At 33.4% G+C, this 19,133-nt stretch overlaps 2 protein-coding genes across 8 annotated transcripts in view; one reads left to right on the plus strand and one right to left on the minus strand.

Moving 5' to 3' along the window:
* Window positions 1-8,943, minus strand: part of LOC128192291 (uncharacterized) — a 27,073-nt gene extending 18,130 nt beyond the window's left edge. For 2 of the 7 annotated variants that reach the window (XM_052864869.1, XM_052864866.1), the window contains exons 1-23: window positions 8,700-8,943; window positions 8,143-8,356; window positions 7,953-8,049; window positions 7,717-7,855; window positions 7,482-7,533; window positions 7,260-7,344; window positions 7,062-7,073; window positions 6,238-6,460; window positions 5,663-5,838; window positions 5,250-5,391; window positions 5,034-5,148; window positions 4,875-4,948; window positions 4,716-4,748; window positions 4,528-4,614; window positions 3,493-3,552; window positions 3,011-3,093; window positions 2,273-2,746; window positions 1,853-2,035; window positions 1,403-1,677; window positions 825-973; window positions 547-664; window positions 222-306; window positions 30-131 (exon numbers count right to left, since the gene is read on the minus strand). In XM_052864869.1, coding sequence (XP_052720829.1) covers window positions 30-131; window positions 222-306; window positions 547-664; window positions 825-973; window positions 1,403-1,677; window positions 1,853-2,035; window positions 2,273-2,746; window positions 3,011-3,093; window positions 3,493-3,552; window positions 4,528-4,614; window positions 4,716-4,748; window positions 4,875-4,948; window positions 5,034-5,148; window positions 5,250-5,391; window positions 5,663-5,838; window positions 6,238-6,460; window positions 7,062-7,073; window positions 7,260-7,344; window positions 7,482-7,533; window positions 7,717-7,855; window positions 7,953-8,049; window positions 8,143-8,333 — 2,955 coding nt within the window. In that variant the 5' untranslated portion in view covers window positions 8,334-8,356; window positions 8,700-8,943. The remainder of the gene's footprint in view (window positions 1-29; window positions 132-221; window positions 307-546; window positions 665-824; window positions 974-1,402; window positions 1,678-1,852; window positions 2,036-2,272; window positions 2,747-3,010; window positions 3,094-3,492; window positions 3,553-4,527; window positions 4,615-4,715; window positions 4,749-4,874; window positions 4,949-5,033; window positions 5,149-5,249; window positions 5,392-5,662; window positions 5,839-6,237; window positions 6,461-7,061; window positions 7,074-7,259; window positions 7,345-7,481; window positions 7,534-7,716; window positions 7,856-7,952; window positions 8,050-8,142; window positions 8,357-8,699) is intronic. The other 5 variants (XM_052864870.1, XM_052864868.1, XM_052864867.1 and 2 more) reach the window with 4 other exon arrangements.
* A 174-nt stretch (window positions 8,944-9,117) lies between these two features.
* Window positions 9,118-13,972, plus strand: LOC128192298 (39S ribosomal protein L28, mitochondrial-like). The gene is made up of 7 exons (XM_052864886.1): window positions 9,118-9,272; window positions 11,059-11,218; window positions 11,439-11,564; window positions 11,782-11,923; window positions 12,239-12,382; window positions 12,835-12,973; window positions 13,834-13,972. The coding sequence occupies exons 1-7, from the start codon at window positions 9,200-9,202 to the stop codon at window positions 13,962-13,964; spliced, it is 915 nt and encodes a 304-aa protein (XP_052720846.1). The 5' UTR covers window positions 9,118-9,199; the 3' UTR covers window positions 13,965-13,972.
* Window positions 13,973-19,133: the final 5,161 nt, after the last annotated feature.

The raw sequence follows: 19,133 nt of genomic DNA on the forward strand, positions 1-19,133 counted from the left end.
GTAACTGCTACTGAGTTTTTTAAAATCACCTGTAACTGCCATTCAAGTCTACTCTCTTCCTCTTTTTCTTTTGCTTCTAATAACTTCTTGTTTAGTTTCATTTGCCTGACATTGGATTTTTGAGTGGAAATCTGTAACACACAGTTATATAGCATTAGACAAGTAGTACAATCACCGTGATCTGTTGATCTGTATCAAATTTGACTGGTTCTGTGACTCACCTCCTCCATGGCTGCATTGTAATCCTGAGGAACCAGTAAAGTGTCGTCCAACCCCTTACTGAGCCCCAAAGTTGATGTGCTTCTTCTGTTCATGTCAAATTTAAGATCATATAGTACAATATGTTTTTACACAGTTTAGACTAGTTTCCATTTAAAAACATGATTTTCAAAAACCTGTACTGATGCTATAAAATGTTAAAAATGTGGAATATTTTTCAAAATGTAATATTTTAATAAAATAGATAATAATCTTTTTTAATATTGATTTAACAAGTAAAAAGCATGTATAAAAGGTTTTCACCATCTTGTTGAAGAAACCTTGTACCTTAATGGGACAAACACAGGGAAAATCTCGTTATCTGTCATTTCAGTTGTCCTTTGGAGTACCGGAGTAACCAGTGCTTCCTTAGTCTCAGCATCAGGGGGAGGGGGCGGGGGAGCAGCTACAGTAAAGACAATTTGACAGATATACACTTAACAGGTATCTTATCATTCATTGTAGATTTAAATGATAAACGGTGAGAATAACTACTGCATAAAAAGCAATCAATTCTTCATAAATCAGTTTCATAACACTTCTGGGAAATCGTGATGATTAAATACCTTGATCAAGTTTGTCTTGTTCTTCCTTTAGCAGTTTTCTTTTTTCATATGGGTAGATTTTCCCATCTTTGATGTCATCCTCCCTCTGCTTTGCTGCTTTCACAAACTCTGTCAGATCTTCCATTGAGGTACTCTTGTGATACAAAAGTCTGTGAGAATACAAATAAAGCCTTAATTATACATGTTTTAAAGTAATTGTATATTATTGAGTTCCTTACAGTAAATCCTACATTATCAGCTCTTAAACTGAAATCAGGATATAATAAATTTGACAGGCTCCTTGGAAACGAGTTCACCTATTATGCATAACTTACCATAGCCAGCCTAGAAAAGGATGCAAGATAAAAGACATATTGCTAGACTTTCTTCATTTCATAGAATATACAAGTATCCTGTTCTTTGAAACAGAAAATGAATAATTACTTTGACTAAAGGCAAACACTGTCCATTGTGTTAATAACAGTAAATTTCCAAATATTTCACTCAGTATATATGCACACAGTTTGATGGTTTACATGTAATTTTACAAATACATGTATATTTCACTCAATAACTGAGTAAACAATTCATTTGTTTACCTGTATATTTCCTGGTATCTCTCTTCAGCAGAGTCCACCATCTCCATTTCTTCCTCCTCTTCAGAGCTCTCCTCCATCTCCTCCATCTGCCGTGTGGCTGCCACTTCCTGTGGATCCATTCCAAGCGAGGCCGGCTGGTAGTCGGGGAACAAAACATCCTTGACCCTGGCAGGCTGCACGTCAAATTTGGGTGGGGCTGGTGTCCAGTAAAGGCGAGATTCATCAGACAGGACTGACATTTTTGTTCCTTCAACTGACACTGGAGCAATGTTAAACTGGAAAAGTAAATTCAATTTTATATCAACATGTTCAAAAGAAAAATGGAATTGTAAAAATGTGGGTTTTTTTTACTAATATTCATTTAAAAGTACAGTTACATCCAAAATATTGAAGATTTCCAAAAATTCTTAGGCATATCTTTTAACTGAAGCAAATGTTGGAATTCATTACCACTTCATTGGCCTTCTGCTGCCAGGCCTCCAGAGTTTCCTCTGTATCTTTCTTTGTCTCCTCGAGAACTCGTCTAGCAGCAATTGCAAGTCTCTTCTCCTCGGCCTCCTGAGCGGCTGTAGAATCAGAGTACACTGAGGCTTCATCCTCCTGTATCTCCTTCTCCTCATATCCTCCTACATACTGAAAGATAAAAATAACAATCTCTATGTCTTTTTACAAAGTATGTCACAACAAAATTATTCAAGTTTTAGTAATTTACAGATTACATGTACAGAAATCACAAAAATCACAATTTTAGCTTCTTAGAATTTTTTTTCATTTTAAAGAGCTTAACTGTGCAAAATGGGATATCATCATGATCAATTTTTTTTAATACAACTTATTATTATTATCATGTTATCATGTCTAATATCTTACTCGAGCTGGTTGTTGTCCAGAGTCAAACTTGCTTGGAGTGTGGTATTTCCTGCCCAAGTTTTTGTACTCATTAGGTAGCTGATAGTCATCGTTGACTGTACAGAAATGGTGGACACGTTTCATCGGCTTCTTTTCCTCCTCCTCTATCTCTGGTAGCTGGTACTTAGAGGGGGTGATAGGTTTCCAGGTGGACAGGAAGGACACAGCATCAGAGAACACAGTCATTTTGTTGGTCACTGGTCCCTGAGCCGGCTGTCTGCTCAACAGGTCCAAGTTTTTACCCTGGACACTGACAATATCCTCACAAGTTGCCTCAGGAGGAGCCATCAGGTCCTCCCAGGCTTGTTTAATGTCTACCAATTCTTCTTCCTCTCCCTCCTCAGATGAGGAATCATCCTCGGCCCCTCCTAAATCTGTGAGGTGGAGAGAGGGCACCTCTGCTGGCAGAGATTGAGGTTCAGCGATAGCAGGTGCCTACAACAGGAAGAGAAAATAATCAGGCTTAAGCATAAATAATAAAATTAAACATGTTAAAGCTTGTTTATTAACATGGACATGGACTGGGATGGTCCTTTCTTCCTTTTTTAAAGCTGAAATTCAAACTTTTAAGTACATTGTGGAAGTATATGTATCTGTTAAACTAAATCTTATTCCAAAAACACAACATAAATTCCCTAAATATTCAAATGTTAACTGATTCAGTTTCTGGGTCGGCCATAACTTGTACTCATATATTACCTCAGGCTCCTCCTCCCCCGTCTTGGCCTCAGAAGTCAGGTCCTCACTGGGAAGTTTCTCCTCTCGCTCCTCCAGCTCCAAAGCTAAAAATGATGTCCATATAACATTAAAATTAAAAAAAAAAAAAGTTTAGTAAATTTGTTCTTTTTTACTTAGTTTGTAAATATATAGCAGAACTGTAAGAATGTTGGTACATGTATTATATCTCAAACTGTATACTAGGAATAAATTTTCCTGTTCTGGGAACATGCATAAACACAAGTCTTAAAAAATCCTCAAGCGAGGATATTAAATACTTGTATAAAAGTAGCATATTTTACTTGAATTCAGACTTAAAATCAAATATTAGAACATGAAAATTATTTTGTAGGGGGAAAATTCATTCTCATTTGCAAGTGAGTAAATTCAAGGGATTGAGCCAAGTCTGAAATAACTAAAAGATATCACAGAGATTAAGACATGTAATTAAGGACACAGCTAACCTTCGTCCTCAAACTCCTCATCTTCTGGAATATCAGCTGGCACATCAATGTCTTTTTTATCTGTTTTTAAAATAAGTATTGTTTTGATGAAAGGTATAAAAGCATTTCACCTCTTCATTCTAATTTTGTACATGTAGTTATCTCCCTTGTAGAAAGATATTACCAGCACTCTCAAGTTTTAAGGATTGTAATTAAGTTCCTGTATCTAACAGCTACATTTTCAAATGAACTCATTGGTTTATCAGTCTATAGATACATGTATATAAATGTAACAAAATTTATTTACATAAATGAAATTCAATCGTTCTAGATTTTCAACAGAAGAATTTTTCAAAGTAATCAAAAGCTTTAGACACAATTCATTTGCAAGATGAGAGTTCATGGATGAACATACAGGTTTATATTCAAAATCAGGTAATGTAACTTGATGTTATACATTTATAGTATCAAATGTAAGTAAGTCATACCAGATTTCACAACAAACAATTAGATTAAATTCAACATCTCATGTTAAAATCTTATCACTGGAATAAAATACCACACTTTTAAAACTCTTAAAATGTTAAAGAAAAACCAGGAAGGACATTAACTACTGCTGTTTCGTCAACACTTGCAATTCTTATACCTTCAAAATCCCAATTCATTTTTTAATTGTTAAATGATATCAATAATGTTAGGTCATATTAGTGAACTCATTGGAGAAATAAATTAATGTATATAATCAATTATCTTACATGTAAGTACTGTAAATCTATTTTTTAAAGATCTATAAGGGTATTTTACTTTTTTTTGAGTATGTGTTTAAAACAAAAAAAGGATGTACCAGGTATTGTATCTATATGGTCGTATAAACATATTTTGTTTTATCATGCAATATTTCGATGGATTATTTGGAATCATTCATAGGTTCTAGTAAGAATACTGTGATTAAGGGTGGCATGGCTAAAAAAGAACCACGGAACATGCACATGATTATTCTGGGTGAGGAGGTCGTTAGTGGGTGGGTAAGTCATCAACAGCCGACTCGTTAATTACCATCCTGATCTTCACCGCTCGGCGAAGAGCCATCTCCCGGAAGCGGCGTGTGCGGAGTACTGCGAGCCTCAGATCCAATTTCGGAATCTAATCATTTAGTCACAATCAAATATGACTTTTATATAAATAAAACAAATGGCAAGGAGAAAAAAGTTACAGAACTATCTATAAAGGGAGACAACTCCTACCTCTTTTTGAATCCATTGGATCACTACCATCACCTGAAATAAGGAGGTATAGCAGATTTAGATTTTTATAAATTATCAGTAACTACTTATTTGATAAAAACTTATCTTGATTAAAAAATTAAGGAGGATTAAATCATTTTGAAGATTGCCATCACTCACTTAAAACAGCACTAGCCCTGGACATAACTCGGTCCATAATCTCCTGGATTTTTCTGTCTGCATCAGAAACCTGGCTGTAATAGAGGAAATGTTCATGACTTTACATTAAATTGTTACTTTAGAGTGTGTTACCTTTCCATTGTATTGTGTTGTACTTACGTGCGGGCCCCTGAGCTCTGGGCCCTCAGTGAGGCGATGATTTCGTCCACTGACCGCTCGGAGCGGGGGCGGGGCTTCCCGTCCGTCTCCTCCTCCTCCTTACTCTTCAATTTCTCTGTACCAACAAAAATTATACTAAATCACTTATCTTAATCTCATAATAGATACTTATTTTCACAATGAGATATCTATGAATATTCTATATTTTCATTGTACCCTGTGCCTTCTTGTCTTTACTGCTGCTTTTTTTCCCTTCCTTTTTCCGTGGAGATTTCTTGCCTTGAATCTTCCACATGGGTTCTGCTCCTGGCTTGGCTATCTTTTTAGCCTCCTCCAGCAAATCTTTTGTGGACTTACTCTTTCAAAATATAAAATAATATGAATTTTTCTTTTGCTTTAAAAATCCTACAATGTGGAGGTGCAGAAACAAGTTGCAATTACTAAAACAGACAAAGTATAAGACTAAAATATTTTAATGAAATTATGAACATATTAAGTCTAACAGTGTTTTATTTAGATTTTTCATTACCGGTAAATATTTAGCACATGTACTTTATTAGGAAATATATTGAATGTCATGTTATACTGAATGATGGTTTTCTGTAATGATGATGATGAAAATGACCTACAGATACTGCACTTGAGGCTCTCCTGCCTTCTTCCTTTGCCTCCTGATGACTGACAGCTGTCTGAAGATCATCATCAATACCAGCAATGGCCTCATCATAACGACTGTACACATTCTCATCAGGCAACAAGTTGTTTTCACTTTTTAATGAGGTGGCTATGCTAAGAGAACTTTCCACTGAAAACAATTTCAATAGATTGCCTAATATGAACAGTGAAATATGTTTTCAACCTAGGTGTATTAATGATCTTTAATTAACTTCTTAGGTAGAAAATTTTTTTACCAGTGGCAAGAATAATTTTCCAGATTGTGAAATTGTGTATTTTTTTATTTTGTGTTGAGGTTGTAAACTTCTTTAGATAAATTGGGTAATACGGTAATTATGAATTTGGAGGGAAAATAATTTCCTGGCAAGATGTCTCCTCTATTATAAGCTCTCATTACACAATTTCATGAGTTAGGGGTATACTCACCAAATGCATTAAGATTCCAACAAATTTACAAAGATTCCAAAGTAAACATGAATCCGGCAAACTTTATAATGCCATCAAAATTTTGAATATGAAAGTTGCATACCAGCTCTCCTGCGAGTCTTCCTGAGAGAAGAGGTTGGAACAATAGGCTTGGGTCTCTCTTTAAATGCAACTCTCTGAAGTGTCCCCTCCGACATCAATATAGCGGGTTTCTTTTCTGTTTCTTCATTCTGGTCGAGGTCCTCCTCTCTTTCAGTTTGCATCGGCAAATCTCTTGGGGTCCCCCGATCAGAGGTCAGGGGGGTGAAGCCCCGCATCTTATTCGCCTGCAGAGGATAGTTAACTTTTTTAAATTGTCATTTTAATAGTCTTCAAGTTTCCAAACCAGGCTTAAGTGGAGAGTAACAGTACGTAACAGTTGCTCTAAATGCTTATTCCATGGTAAAAATATATTCAAATTAATGATGGCATACATGCAATTAATACATTTGGAATACATAACAAAAACAGTTTAGTGTTAAATTATAATGGTTATTGTTATAAAAAAGAATCACTCATTAATATTGTTAAGAATATCAGGACCATTTACAAGAATATATTTATTATTTTTTATTGCTTCAAAGTGAGTATAGATAACATTCAAGCCATTTATTGGTACATGTATCCCTTTCCAAACATCAGTTACTGGTATGTGATGCAGTCCAAAATGAAACATGGATTGCAATGAATAATTTTATTCCAACGTCTTTGTTGGTGCAAAATTATGCATGATGATGCTGATATGGTGGTTTATATGTCAGACAAACAAATTAATGTATTGCAGCATTAATTCAATTTTAAATTACTGTATTAATCAACAAACAAATTCAAACACATGCCATGGCCAAATACATGGATCTTCTGGAATCAAACTGAATATATGCTTACCGGTGAGTTAACCTGTTTATACGAAATTCAAAATCAACATACAATACATCAACATAAAATTTAAAATATTTTGTTTAATTTCCTTATATGTCAATGCAAATATATACCAGTACATCAAAAATGTTTATTATTCTTTTATATGGTAATATATGTATCTTATGAACCTAATTGTTTAAAACTAAAAATAGGTTTACCAACCTGCATCATCTGTTCTAAAGCAGAGTCCTCTGTAGTCAGAGCAGGTTTTCCTTCCATAATCACTTTAAGGCCAGGTACATTGACACTATACATTCACAAAAACATTATATATCAAAGTTATTATAAATAATAAAACATGTTAAACTTACTATACTAAACTAACAATTCTTTTTCAATGAATCACATACATGAAAAGCTTTCAAATTCATAAAGTATTGTTACCTGGACCTAGATGGCACTATCCCAATTGACGAAACTTTCGGCTTTTTCAAGTCTGTATAAAACAGTAAAAAAATACTGATAAGAAAAAGGAAATAATCGTTTTTAATGTTTATCACCAAAAGCTTTTATGACCATGCAGAGTAATAAATTCAGAAGTTTACAGATTAAATGTTTCAATTACTAAAATTAGGATCAAGAAAATCTATGAAAAAGAAGGCAATTTCATTTTTCATACCATCTGTGGTGATTGTTGTTTCTTTTGAAAATGGGAGTTTCCGTGAGTGTACACTGGCAATCCTTTGATCCACATTTTGAGATTTGTCAAGAGGATTATAAGGTGGCTCTACCACTGGTTTTAACATAAACTTTGGCTCCTGTTATTTAAATATTCATATATGTAGTTAGAAGATATCATATTTACTTTGGTGTTAAATCTGTGTACGAAAATTAGAAGTAGGTATTTAGTTGTACCTTTTTTGCTTCTTTTGAGGGACTCTCTTCATGAAACACAGGTTCTGTTTTTCTCTTTTCTGTACGCCTTTCTGGTACAAAAGCTGGTTGGAGCTTCCTGTGTTATAAATAGTTGTTCCAATCATTAATTATCTGCTTTTAAATTAGATAAAAACTTTCTTAAAACAAAATATAGGATCATAACTCTTACCTTGAAGTAACTATTTCATCACTTTGGGGAAAATTCAGTCTTTCCTCTCTTTTAACAGCGATTTCATTCAGAGATTTTTTAGCCATGTCATCCAATTCTTTTCGGAGTGTAAGCTCCACTTGCCGATTTGTTCCAAATCTAAAGGAACCACTTCCATTTTTGTTGCTAGGATGCAATTCTCCTCCAGGCATGATTGTGTCTTTAAAATGTAGCTCTGAAATGACAACAGTTTACTTGAGATTTCTCTATATTATCCTTCACACAAGTTTGATATAGAAGAAAACCCAACTCAGTCTGAATTGCTTAAAAAGTTATTATCTCTTTGATGAATGTGTTTAAACATGTGATACACATATAAAACACAGACCTAAAATCATCTACAAAAACCATGCAAAAGGCAAAAGATCAACATTGTCTTAGGGCTTCTGTACTGAAATAAAAATACGAAAAAAGAATTTACAAAAAATCTACCACATGTCAAAACTTTAAATTAAAGACATGTATTAACTATTGACAAAATGCTCTTGCAATCAACAAAAGATAATTTATTAACTTACCTGATTATAGGGGAGTTTAATTTCAATTTTGGGGGATTTTATTCCCTCCTTCTTAGACTTGGTCCGCCATATTGTTTACAAGGTGGTTGACAACAAGATGCATTTTACTCTATAACTAATTTAGAAGAGTTTTTACGGTCAAAGTAAACGTAGAAGCATGACAGAATACATTTGATTCAGTAATCTTATTAACTTAGTAACCTATTTCTCTTGATTTGTGATTTCAGTCAGTTTTTACACCTGCAAATAAAGAATTAGATAGTTTGTACGTTACCATTTCGTACTTTTTAAAGTAAAAATAAATGAAAGCTGAATACTAAAAGACCATCCAATATTCTAAATATATAACAGCCGTTAATAGAACATTAACTATTAATCGATTAATCTGGCGAGCACGTAAAATAAGTTAGGTAGTCGATGTACAAGGTACTTTACAATCAAAGATGGCTGCGCCCTGTTGAATTTATTTCTCATGAGATAGTTGCATTTCATCTCCTAAAATGAGTGCTTCACGTAGAGCGACTTACATTCTACGGAATAATCGTGTTAAGAATATGAAACTACGTAGGACAAGTAAGCATTTTTTTATCTAGAGTATGTTACCTGTATGGTTTCATTATCCCGCATTATCTCTGTCAGCAAGGTTATTGAAATTTCTTCATAATCAGATAAATCATAATATGTTTGATGACTAATTCTGTTAATTGATAGATAGACATATTTACACTACATTCGTTATTTGATTTCTACATATCCGTTGTAATTAAGATTAAACAACACTGCGAAATATATTACATGATGATGTACTATCAAAATTTTATAACAGTTCAACGTACATTAATTCAAAAGATGTATGTTGGTGATAGCAACTCAGTTGTATCATAGTTTTTCTTACAGTGAAATTCCTTATGATGCGACTTTACTATTCCTTATTATTCATTTAGGTCTACCCTAGTTTCAAGCATCTTCGCTAGCCAAGGGTTTCTGATGCGCACTCTCCTCAATAAACCCTTGACATATTGTGCTATCAAAAGTTGGTATTTGATTGAAACCATTTGACCAATCAAATGGATGCAAAATATATCTGATTTATTCGACAATGTTTTTGTACTGTTTATTCACGAGTGTCTCTTGCACTCATAGCTCAAAACCCTTATTAAATATTTTTCTAGTCTTTCTGTTTGAGCCTTCATGATACATGTAGCTTGCAATGGAGAAATAACAAGTACAACATAATCTGTGCATCAAAAGAGGTATGCACTCAGAGACGAAGGATTTACTGCTCCCAGTCTTACAACCTTTGAATTAATTCAATATGTCACATTTAACAATATTCCTATTTATTGAATACTGGGCATTAAAACGTTCTTTCAACTTGTCAGTAACAATGTCTATGGAGGCTGCCATTACTGCACCAGTAACGGTTAAAGTACAGCATCTTTCATCATTTGGCTGATTTATAAATAGGCTTGAAGATCATGTGATGAAAATAAAATCCCAACTATTGATAGCAAGGGTTTGTGAGGAGCGATGCGGATCAGAAACCCTTGGCTAGCGAAGATGAGTTTCGAGTAAAGATTTCAATAATCAAGATTATTTCACCAAACTTATACTGAAGGAAATTAGAAAAAAACAAACTTAGTTTTAGTTTTGAAATAAAGTTTTTTGTAAATTTTAGAAGGTGTCACACTTGCATTCATTGAGATTTCTAAAACATACACTACAAGATTAGACAATCTTACTCTTAATGTGATTAGCATTTGGCCTTGATTTTCAGAGTAAAACAAGTCATATACATTCACAAATTTCTTGCCTTAAAATTTTAGCTATAGAATACTGCAGATTCCTAATTAACCGCGAGGAATTCATATCCGCGTAAAATCGCGAGAAGCACCCTTCGCGGATTTTAAAACCTCGCTATTATTTTTTAAGAGTTTAAAACTATAAGAAATAAGGATGAAAATTCCGTGTTCGCGATTTCATATTCTCGCGATTTGATCCGAAACCGCCAGATCGCGGAATTAAGTACTCGCGTAATATAAGGAATTTACAGTAGATTTCACTACACTGAGGGTAAATCATCAGGTTATTCATACATCGCACACTTTTTTAATGTTGATTTATTTAAATAATTTCTTTTATTGATAGCACCTTGGTGCTAGCATAACTTCAGATACTGTAGATTAAAGTCAAACTTGAAAGTATTTCTGACGGACATAAAGAAATATCAAAAGTTGTTTTAGTAGATTTTTTATAAAAGATTTACATATTCTTTGTAAAGATATTCTGCTTGATATTTTCAGAGTACCTGGTATGCACAGTTCATGATGCATCATATATTTTATATTTTTTAATGTAGAAAATGCAGCTTATAGTTATTCCTGGAATGAAGAAGGGGAGAAAATGCTTCCGGAACATTACAAGAAGAGATGCCTAGAATTTATGAGCAAGGAACCAACATCAGTTCATTATATACCCTCAACAGGCACCTTTGGAATTCATAAAAATACCAAATTACCGTATGTACAGTGAGATAATATCAGAAAATATATTTTTTTATTTTATAAGGGGGGGGGGGGGTCCTTGTTCTCTTTGCTACTGCCCAATTCAATAACTTGGTACCAGTAGTTTTAATTTAGACAAGTGTTGGAGTTTTTATTTTCATTTTAGTCAAATATGAATTTTCTTGTTTATATAAAGGTTTATATTGGAGTTAATATACCAATAATTTCATTGCAGAAATAAGATTCAGAATGTCCCAATTCCTGTTTTGTACCCACAAGATGCCAATAAAGGACTCTGGGGAGGAGAGGGCTATATACTGGGCTACAAAATGGACAAGAGTCATCTCAGAATGAAAAACAGGTCAGTTTATGGGCACATAATGTTGCAGGACTAATTTTGAACTTTATATACAAATGTGTCTTCAATGTATTTTCACTATATACATGTACAAGCTTAAGTACATGTAGACACAATTTTCTGCTAGTTGGAAACTCTTGTGCAAAAACAGGTACATGTATATACAATTGTATGTGACTGTGTACAATATAATGTTTAAGTGTATTTACTTTCATGACAGGCTCCCTAAGATATGGAAACCATTTATTTCAAAGCGAGCGGTGTACAGCGAGATATTGGACAAATGGTTCGAAATTCCAATGACAATGCGAGTTTTAGACTTGATTGATGAATGTCATGGCTTTGATAATTATATACTTAAAGTAAGTATTACTATTTCTTGAAAAGTTTGTCTTAATAAAATTTTTCTATTGTTTTCATGTGTCCAGTATACAGCCTTATTCCAAAAGACAAATATATTTATGTTTGTGTAAATTTTTCTAATTGTGTCATTCTCATTTTTATTTTATTTTTGAATAAACAAATTTTTTTTTACCATTTATTATGATGTTCTGTTTGTATGACAAGTCATTAAATTCAAATGATAATTTTTCCAATCTTCCCATCAGACATAATTTACTTTGTTATGTTTAGAATTACATTATATGATATACTTATTTCATATTTCTTTTCTTTAGACACATGAACGTGATTTAAACTCCTTACTTGCAATGAAACTTCGAAGAGAGATGTTATTAGCTCTCGCCAACAAAACATGTTACCCAGATGACAAAGATAAACAGGAAAAGATCATACATAAATACCATGAGTTCATAATCCCAGTGAGTAGAGACTTTTACTTATCATTCAAACATTGATAATGAGATATCTGTATCTATGAATGGGAACTTCAATATATATCCAAGTTCACTTTACTTATGGTAATTAGTTAGTACCCCATATTAACTGCTATTTATTATTCAGGCATAATGTTACCCCTATTAGTACTTTAAGACCTATTCTACCTGTCAATAGCAACTGTGTTCACTATAATAATTATGTACTGGTATATGTACTTTTACTTTTTGACTTCCACACGTCATTCAATCAACTAAGCTGAAAATTCTTTTTGAGACGTGTGCGATAGCCTCCTTGTTATTTATATTATTTCATTGCCATGATCTAGTTCTATAATTTCTAGTGTATATGTTGAACAGGTTAAATGATATTTAACTTTACAAACACTCACTTATATTGACCTGATTTAATTTTGATGAATTCTGACTAATCACAGGCAGAGGAGGCTGAGTGGGTGGGGCTGACCATTACAGAGGCCCTGCATAAAGCCTGGAGGAACAGGAGGAATCTCCCACAAAACCGACCCAAACCACTGAAAGAGGTGTACGAAGAACGGCTAGTTCTAAAACTCCATTGTAAGTGACAATTTACTTCAGGCGGTTGTACCATATTTTTTATTTATGATACACAGTCCTGTCCAACTTTCATTTTTATATATTATGGAACATTAAGAAAGGTTAAAAATAATGCACTAGCACGGCAGTGTCCATTCAATATGGATTACATAAAATTTGTAGACTTTACACTGGAGATTCAGTATTTTACACAAGTCACTAATTCTGCAATTCTGCCGTTTTGTGTCAAATTGCAAGAAAATAAATTTGAGAGCTGAAATTTTTATATGTAACTTCTATACGATTCCTCATGTTTAATTAGGAATCTACAGTATATTACCAAACCATGCAGTCAAACTTGAGGACATATCACATGTCAAAAAACTTGCTTTCCTCTCTATCTTTTCATTTCCATATGTAAATGTGATACACATGTAAGGGTGCATTGTACCTATTCAAGTGTGTAATTGAAAAAAAAATCAAAAAGTGAGTTTTCTTATCAAATGACTTAAATAGAAATTTAAGAAGTACCGGTATATATTTACAGATTTTAAAAACCTATCCAATCATTTCATCACATGTGATAAATTTACTAATACATGTAGATAGGTAAACTTAATAAAATGTCTAAGACAATTCAATCAGAGATCATGCAAGGTCCTACCTTAGCCAAATGTCATTAAGATTAGGGTACCCATCCCAAAAATTGGCACATTCTAAATATGTATTGAAAAAAAAATAATTCATAAAATGTCATGTTGAAACATAAAATACAAGTTACAAAAGTTGGCCCCCATAAATTTAGGTAATTCTACAGAATTGAAATGACAACGAGACAGAGTCTGCTTCTAAATTGTTTTTAATGTTTCCATGCTTTTTAGTAAAGAAAGAGAACCAGTGGGAGGCAATAATGGAGGATTCAGACCGGGAGAAACCACAAGAGGAAAAACCGCCATCATTGATACAGAAACTGAACCCGTTCTCAGCCTATAACAAAAATAAAAAACAATAGAAATGTCATACATTTTTATCAAATTATTTTTATGGTGTTGTTTTATTAATAGAGAAAAAGTCAGTTGTTGCAAAATATTTCAAAAGAATACTCATGCATGTAAATTGAACTTCATAGTGTTGGGAATGAGTGAATTCATTCGTTTTGAAATGTTTTAGGAAGAATACTTTTTTATGAAATGTTTAGTTAATTTTAAATTTATATAATAATTTTGATGGTTAGCTTAAAGACAATAGATCTGATCATATCATGTACTGAAAAGAATTCTTAGGGTTACTTCCCTTTTCATGTAAAATATTGTTGATGAGATAATTACGAAATATTTTGCGTACTCTTGAAACGCAGTAATTTGCATTTTAGTCATATAAATCATACTGCTTTTGACGTTTACGAAACTTGGTCAAAATCTTCAGAGAAAACAAAGAGACAGGTTTTGATTGCAGTCGAGGGTTAACACGACAATTTTTCAAGTTATGCAAATAATTTGGACCTGCGGATCATTTTGTGTTGACGCACCACTCGTCATGTCATCTGAGACTCTTGACTTTAGAAGACGTGCACAATCAGCACTTTCTCAAGAATCCCCATCAAAGGCGACACGGGTGTCTTCTTTTGAGTTTATGGGTAAAACAGAATGTAAGTTGATAAATAGACACATAGAGAGCGCGTTAACTTAGCGACCCACTGTGCATACCCAGCGCGCCAAGAGTCACCCGATTTACCGTCTGCACATTGTTCTAAATCATGCTGTTGCATACGAAAAAATTGAAGTCTGCAATTGACTGTGTTGACTTAGAGCATTAGATTTCATAAGAAGCCCATTTTGATTCTTGAGACTTTTCTCTCAGCCGCTTGATCCGATAATGTTTGGTCTGACCTGCGACACGAAAATTTCACAGTCGCGATCTTTAAATTGCCAGATTGTTCGGTTCAAGTGCTCTTGCAATCTCTCGGTCGTCCTTTAAAGGTATATATATTTATTAAAATATCACCTTGAAGAATTTTGTCATCAAAGGGTCTAAGAAAATAAAAGAATGAAATGAAAACTGATGACGCTCTAGAAAATGTCGCGAAATGTTCAAAGTTTTCTGAAACTTGCATATTTCTCATACACAACTCGCACAAAATTTAAGAGAGTGTCGCAAAACAGAAATTAACATCGTGTATGATTCAAAAGGAAATGTTAATTACATGATAAGTAGTTCGCTGATAAATGTCGTTAAAACGTAACTTACTGCGGCTAACAACATCATAACAATTACACGAAGCGAGTCCCTTACTGGTGCTTTCTGACCAGAATCTTATTGCGGTTTTCTTTGATTTTTGGAGAACTAAATAATTTAACTTAAAGACCTTGTCAGGGCTGCCATTCCGCGTTGAATATTCGAATTTATGACTCTATGATTCCTATATCAATGTATCCGAAAGACTAAAGAAGATTCTAAAAAAAAAAAGGTTTTAGGAGACAACTTGATCTTAGATCACCAATGCAAAAAGCGTAGACATGTTGTTTTGGTAATAATTTATTCAAATGTAGTGTTGCTTGTGAATTAAAATTATTTGCCTTGCTAAAAAGTAAATAAAGATAATGTTAAAGATTATGACCCCCCCCCCCCCCCAAAAAAAAATTAATTGTCTGAACATACTAGGAGTTAGAACCATTTTAACAAGTGCTTGGACTTTGGGTAGTTGTGTCAAACAGCAATGTGACGCAGGCCTGTCTATTTCATTGCTGGCCACTCAGCCACTGCTCTCTGAAATCGACAAGATTTGTCTGGCTTTTGAGGCAAGACTACGAAATCGGTTCATATTTCGCTTGAAACCGCGTCATTTTTAACTTGTTTTGACGCAAGAAATAGACAGCTACGTCCAACCGAAAGTCCAAGGTCTTGTTATAATAGTTCTTAGATTAATAAAAAAAAAATATACAACTGGCGAAATGAGATTAAAATAAAATCAAAGATCGGCACTATGCAAAATTCATTGGCCGCGCATTCAACTTTTTGCTTAAACTGGGACTGAATGCCCTCGGTCCATTGCCAGACGCGGGCTGCGATGATTGGCTTTTCCATTAAACTCAGCTATGCTAAACCTGCTAATGTGTTACCTAATTCTAAAAAAGAACATCTTTGCCTAAAAATAAAAGCAAAGTGTTTTTCGTACTTTTACCGTTTTACGTACGTCTGTGTTTAGTTTGACGGAAATTTCACCGCTCTGAAAGACGCGTTCACTGACAGATTACATTATTTATCCCTAAAACACGTTTGTCAAAATCTTACAAGTTGTCAGGGGAAAGTCAATTACGCGTATAAATCATAAAGCACTTTATTCCATATTCCCGGATTTGAAACAGAACATTTCATATTAATTTGACTCTCACAAGCATGCGCACATGTCTAAATACCAAGATTTTTTAGCCAATTTTTGCTTCGTTGAATCCGCCGTCTTAGTTAACCTGCACGTAAGATCTATTTCGTCTGTTTCAGAAATCAATGTAATTGGATCTCGAATCCCATGCATGTTGTGTCTTTTGACAAAAGGTTTGGTGCATTAAGAAATATTTATATATTATAAAGTTCCGACTTTGTGGTCATGTTTACGCCTCTACATGATGCTTTGCGATTTGATATTGCGACATGGCAAAAAAAAAGCCCAACAAACAATTCTAGGAACTTTGTGAAACGAATTCTTTGAATAGCTGCATATTAAATGAGTTTGAATCAAAAGAGAAAATGTAACAACACATTTAAGAGTTAGTGTACTTCACATTAGACAGCTATGTAAAATGGATATTTCTTTTTATCAATGACAGCGACAAACCACATGCAGAAACCGCGCTGGTTGCTAAATGTGCGAAATATGCAACAGCGTTCCACTTGACTTTTTCAAATGTCCGGGTCAATCTCAGGATCCGGGTCAACATACTGATCACGTGGTCAAGAATATCTCATATATTCTTTAATTTTTTTTCTATCCAACCTAAACCTACAAACAAACGAAATAATAAAGTTTCTCAAAAACAAGTATCCATTTAAGTAAACTTGCGAAATTCGTCAGCCGAAAGATTTTGTAGTAGAAACATTTTATTACCCCCATTAAACTTGAGGTAAGCTTATTGGTGCCTTCCACACCTGGTGCAGACCGTCAAGATCGACACAGGTGTTTAAAAATTAAATGAATGACACGAGATTGATGTAAATACACAAGACATGGGCTTTGTGACATCGTCGGGTTTATCATTTGTTAGTAATTAAGTGCAGGTTGTTTAAAAATGCGCCATTTGTCACGAAGCTATTGGTATTTATCCTAGTCTTGTACAGAGCAAACTATCACGGTATAATGGAGACTTTCAAAGGGACTGTACTTTAATCTCACCCGCTGAACAGGAATCCCTGACCTTATAAGGATATATATTTTTTTTAGGTATTAACCCACAGATCTATTCGTCGGATAAGAACAAGTACATCTTTATTATGAAATTTTAAGATTTTGTTATTTCTGTCAGATTTTGAATAACACTTAACAAAGGAAACACACAAATACATGGATTTTAAGTAGGCGATACCTACATTTTTTTCCTTTGGAAATTGTCTACACAATAACTATTTTGTACAATGTAATTTTAACAGAAAATTAAATTAATCTCTCGAAAAAAGGATATTCTACACAGAAATTCTATACATTTTCTTTTGCATAAAATCATTGGTGTGTGAGAAGTGGCTGTTATGAAATCATGCATATTCTTTATGGCTTGAACATCGCTTCCTGTTTCAATGATATTCTGCGGTGATTCATAGTAAGAGATCTGAAGGTTTCCTCTTGATAAAACTTTCTAAAGTTTGAAACATTCACTTCATTTGTTGGGGTCTTATTTCATTCCTTAGTTATAAACATGAATATGAAACATGCTTTAAAAACACTGGAATAAAATTATGAAAATACACACAAATAACTGGTATATACGTCGTTATTGATTTTTCATAATATTTCTGGATATACATGCATTATATCATTTATGATTGGATTTAAATTTTGTCTGACAAGTCGAATATGTTTTGCACTCCTTAGCCTTGTAGTTAGAGAATTTTGAGGGGTGGACAATACGATAAATATTCTGTCGATGGAAATAGATTTTTTCTTTTACCTTTTGAATAAATTTTATGAAAACAACACTTTTATCAGTTGTAGAAGAATCTGTCTGCATACATACACACGAACAAATGCGTAATTCATGTAAAACTAATAATAAATTACGGCTTATCATATTTGTTATCATAACTTTCCCACATCAAACAAACTTAGCCACTTATTTTATCACACACCATTTTGAAGCTCATATTTTCGATTAATACCTATAACTTTAAAGTTTTTTCTTGCGAATGGATCATAAGAAACAAATAAATACATCACTCACGTAAAATCTGTATGTACATTATATTACGTTTATATCTTTCTTTTTTTTTTTTTACACCGGGCAACCTTTTAACTTTGGTGACCAATCAACAGAGTATGACAGGAAATCCGAACAATGCATAAAATGCACTGATATACATTGACTCAAACCCACGCTTACACATCCATATACATGTACATCTTTACATGTTGTGTATCGATTGCATGACGTCACGATCATTTCCCATGCATGAAGAACATTTTTGAAAAAGAATGTTGAGCTGTATATTTTTCAGAAAATTTTACAGTCTTGTAGCTACCGTGGTCAGTTTTTGAAGAATACATGAAAAATAAACATTTTATATACTGGGATTAAACTCGTTTGATGAGTTTAATTGCATAAGTGATGTGTTTTTGTGCTTTGTATATATTACATATTATAGAGTTTAATAAGATAATAAGACAAAGATAAAACAGAGCAAAATTGTACATGCTTAAATACTTTCTCAATCATCGGATGTCCTGCATGAAACAAATTAAATGAGCAAAATGTTTCCATCATTTTGAGTAAGTATTTGTATTAAAGAAACGAGTTACTAATAAAAAAAAAAAAAATCCGACCCTAGAGTAAAAGATTCTATATTGTTGTCATTAAATGGTATGATAACTGAGCTATGGCGAATTGAAATGTTTTAATGTATAACGATTTTTTTTTTTTTAGAAAACAGTCGGAAATAGGGGAATACAATATCCGACACATGCATATATTTATTCTTT

This window comes from Crassostrea angulata, chromosome 7, assembly GCF_025612915.1.
Source record: "Crassostrea angulata isolate pt1a10 chromosome 7, ASM2561291v2, whole genome shotgun sequence".
In the NCBI taxonomy this organism is placed as follows: domain Eukaryota; kingdom Metazoa; phylum Mollusca; class Bivalvia; order Ostreida; family Ostreidae; genus Magallana; species Magallana angulata.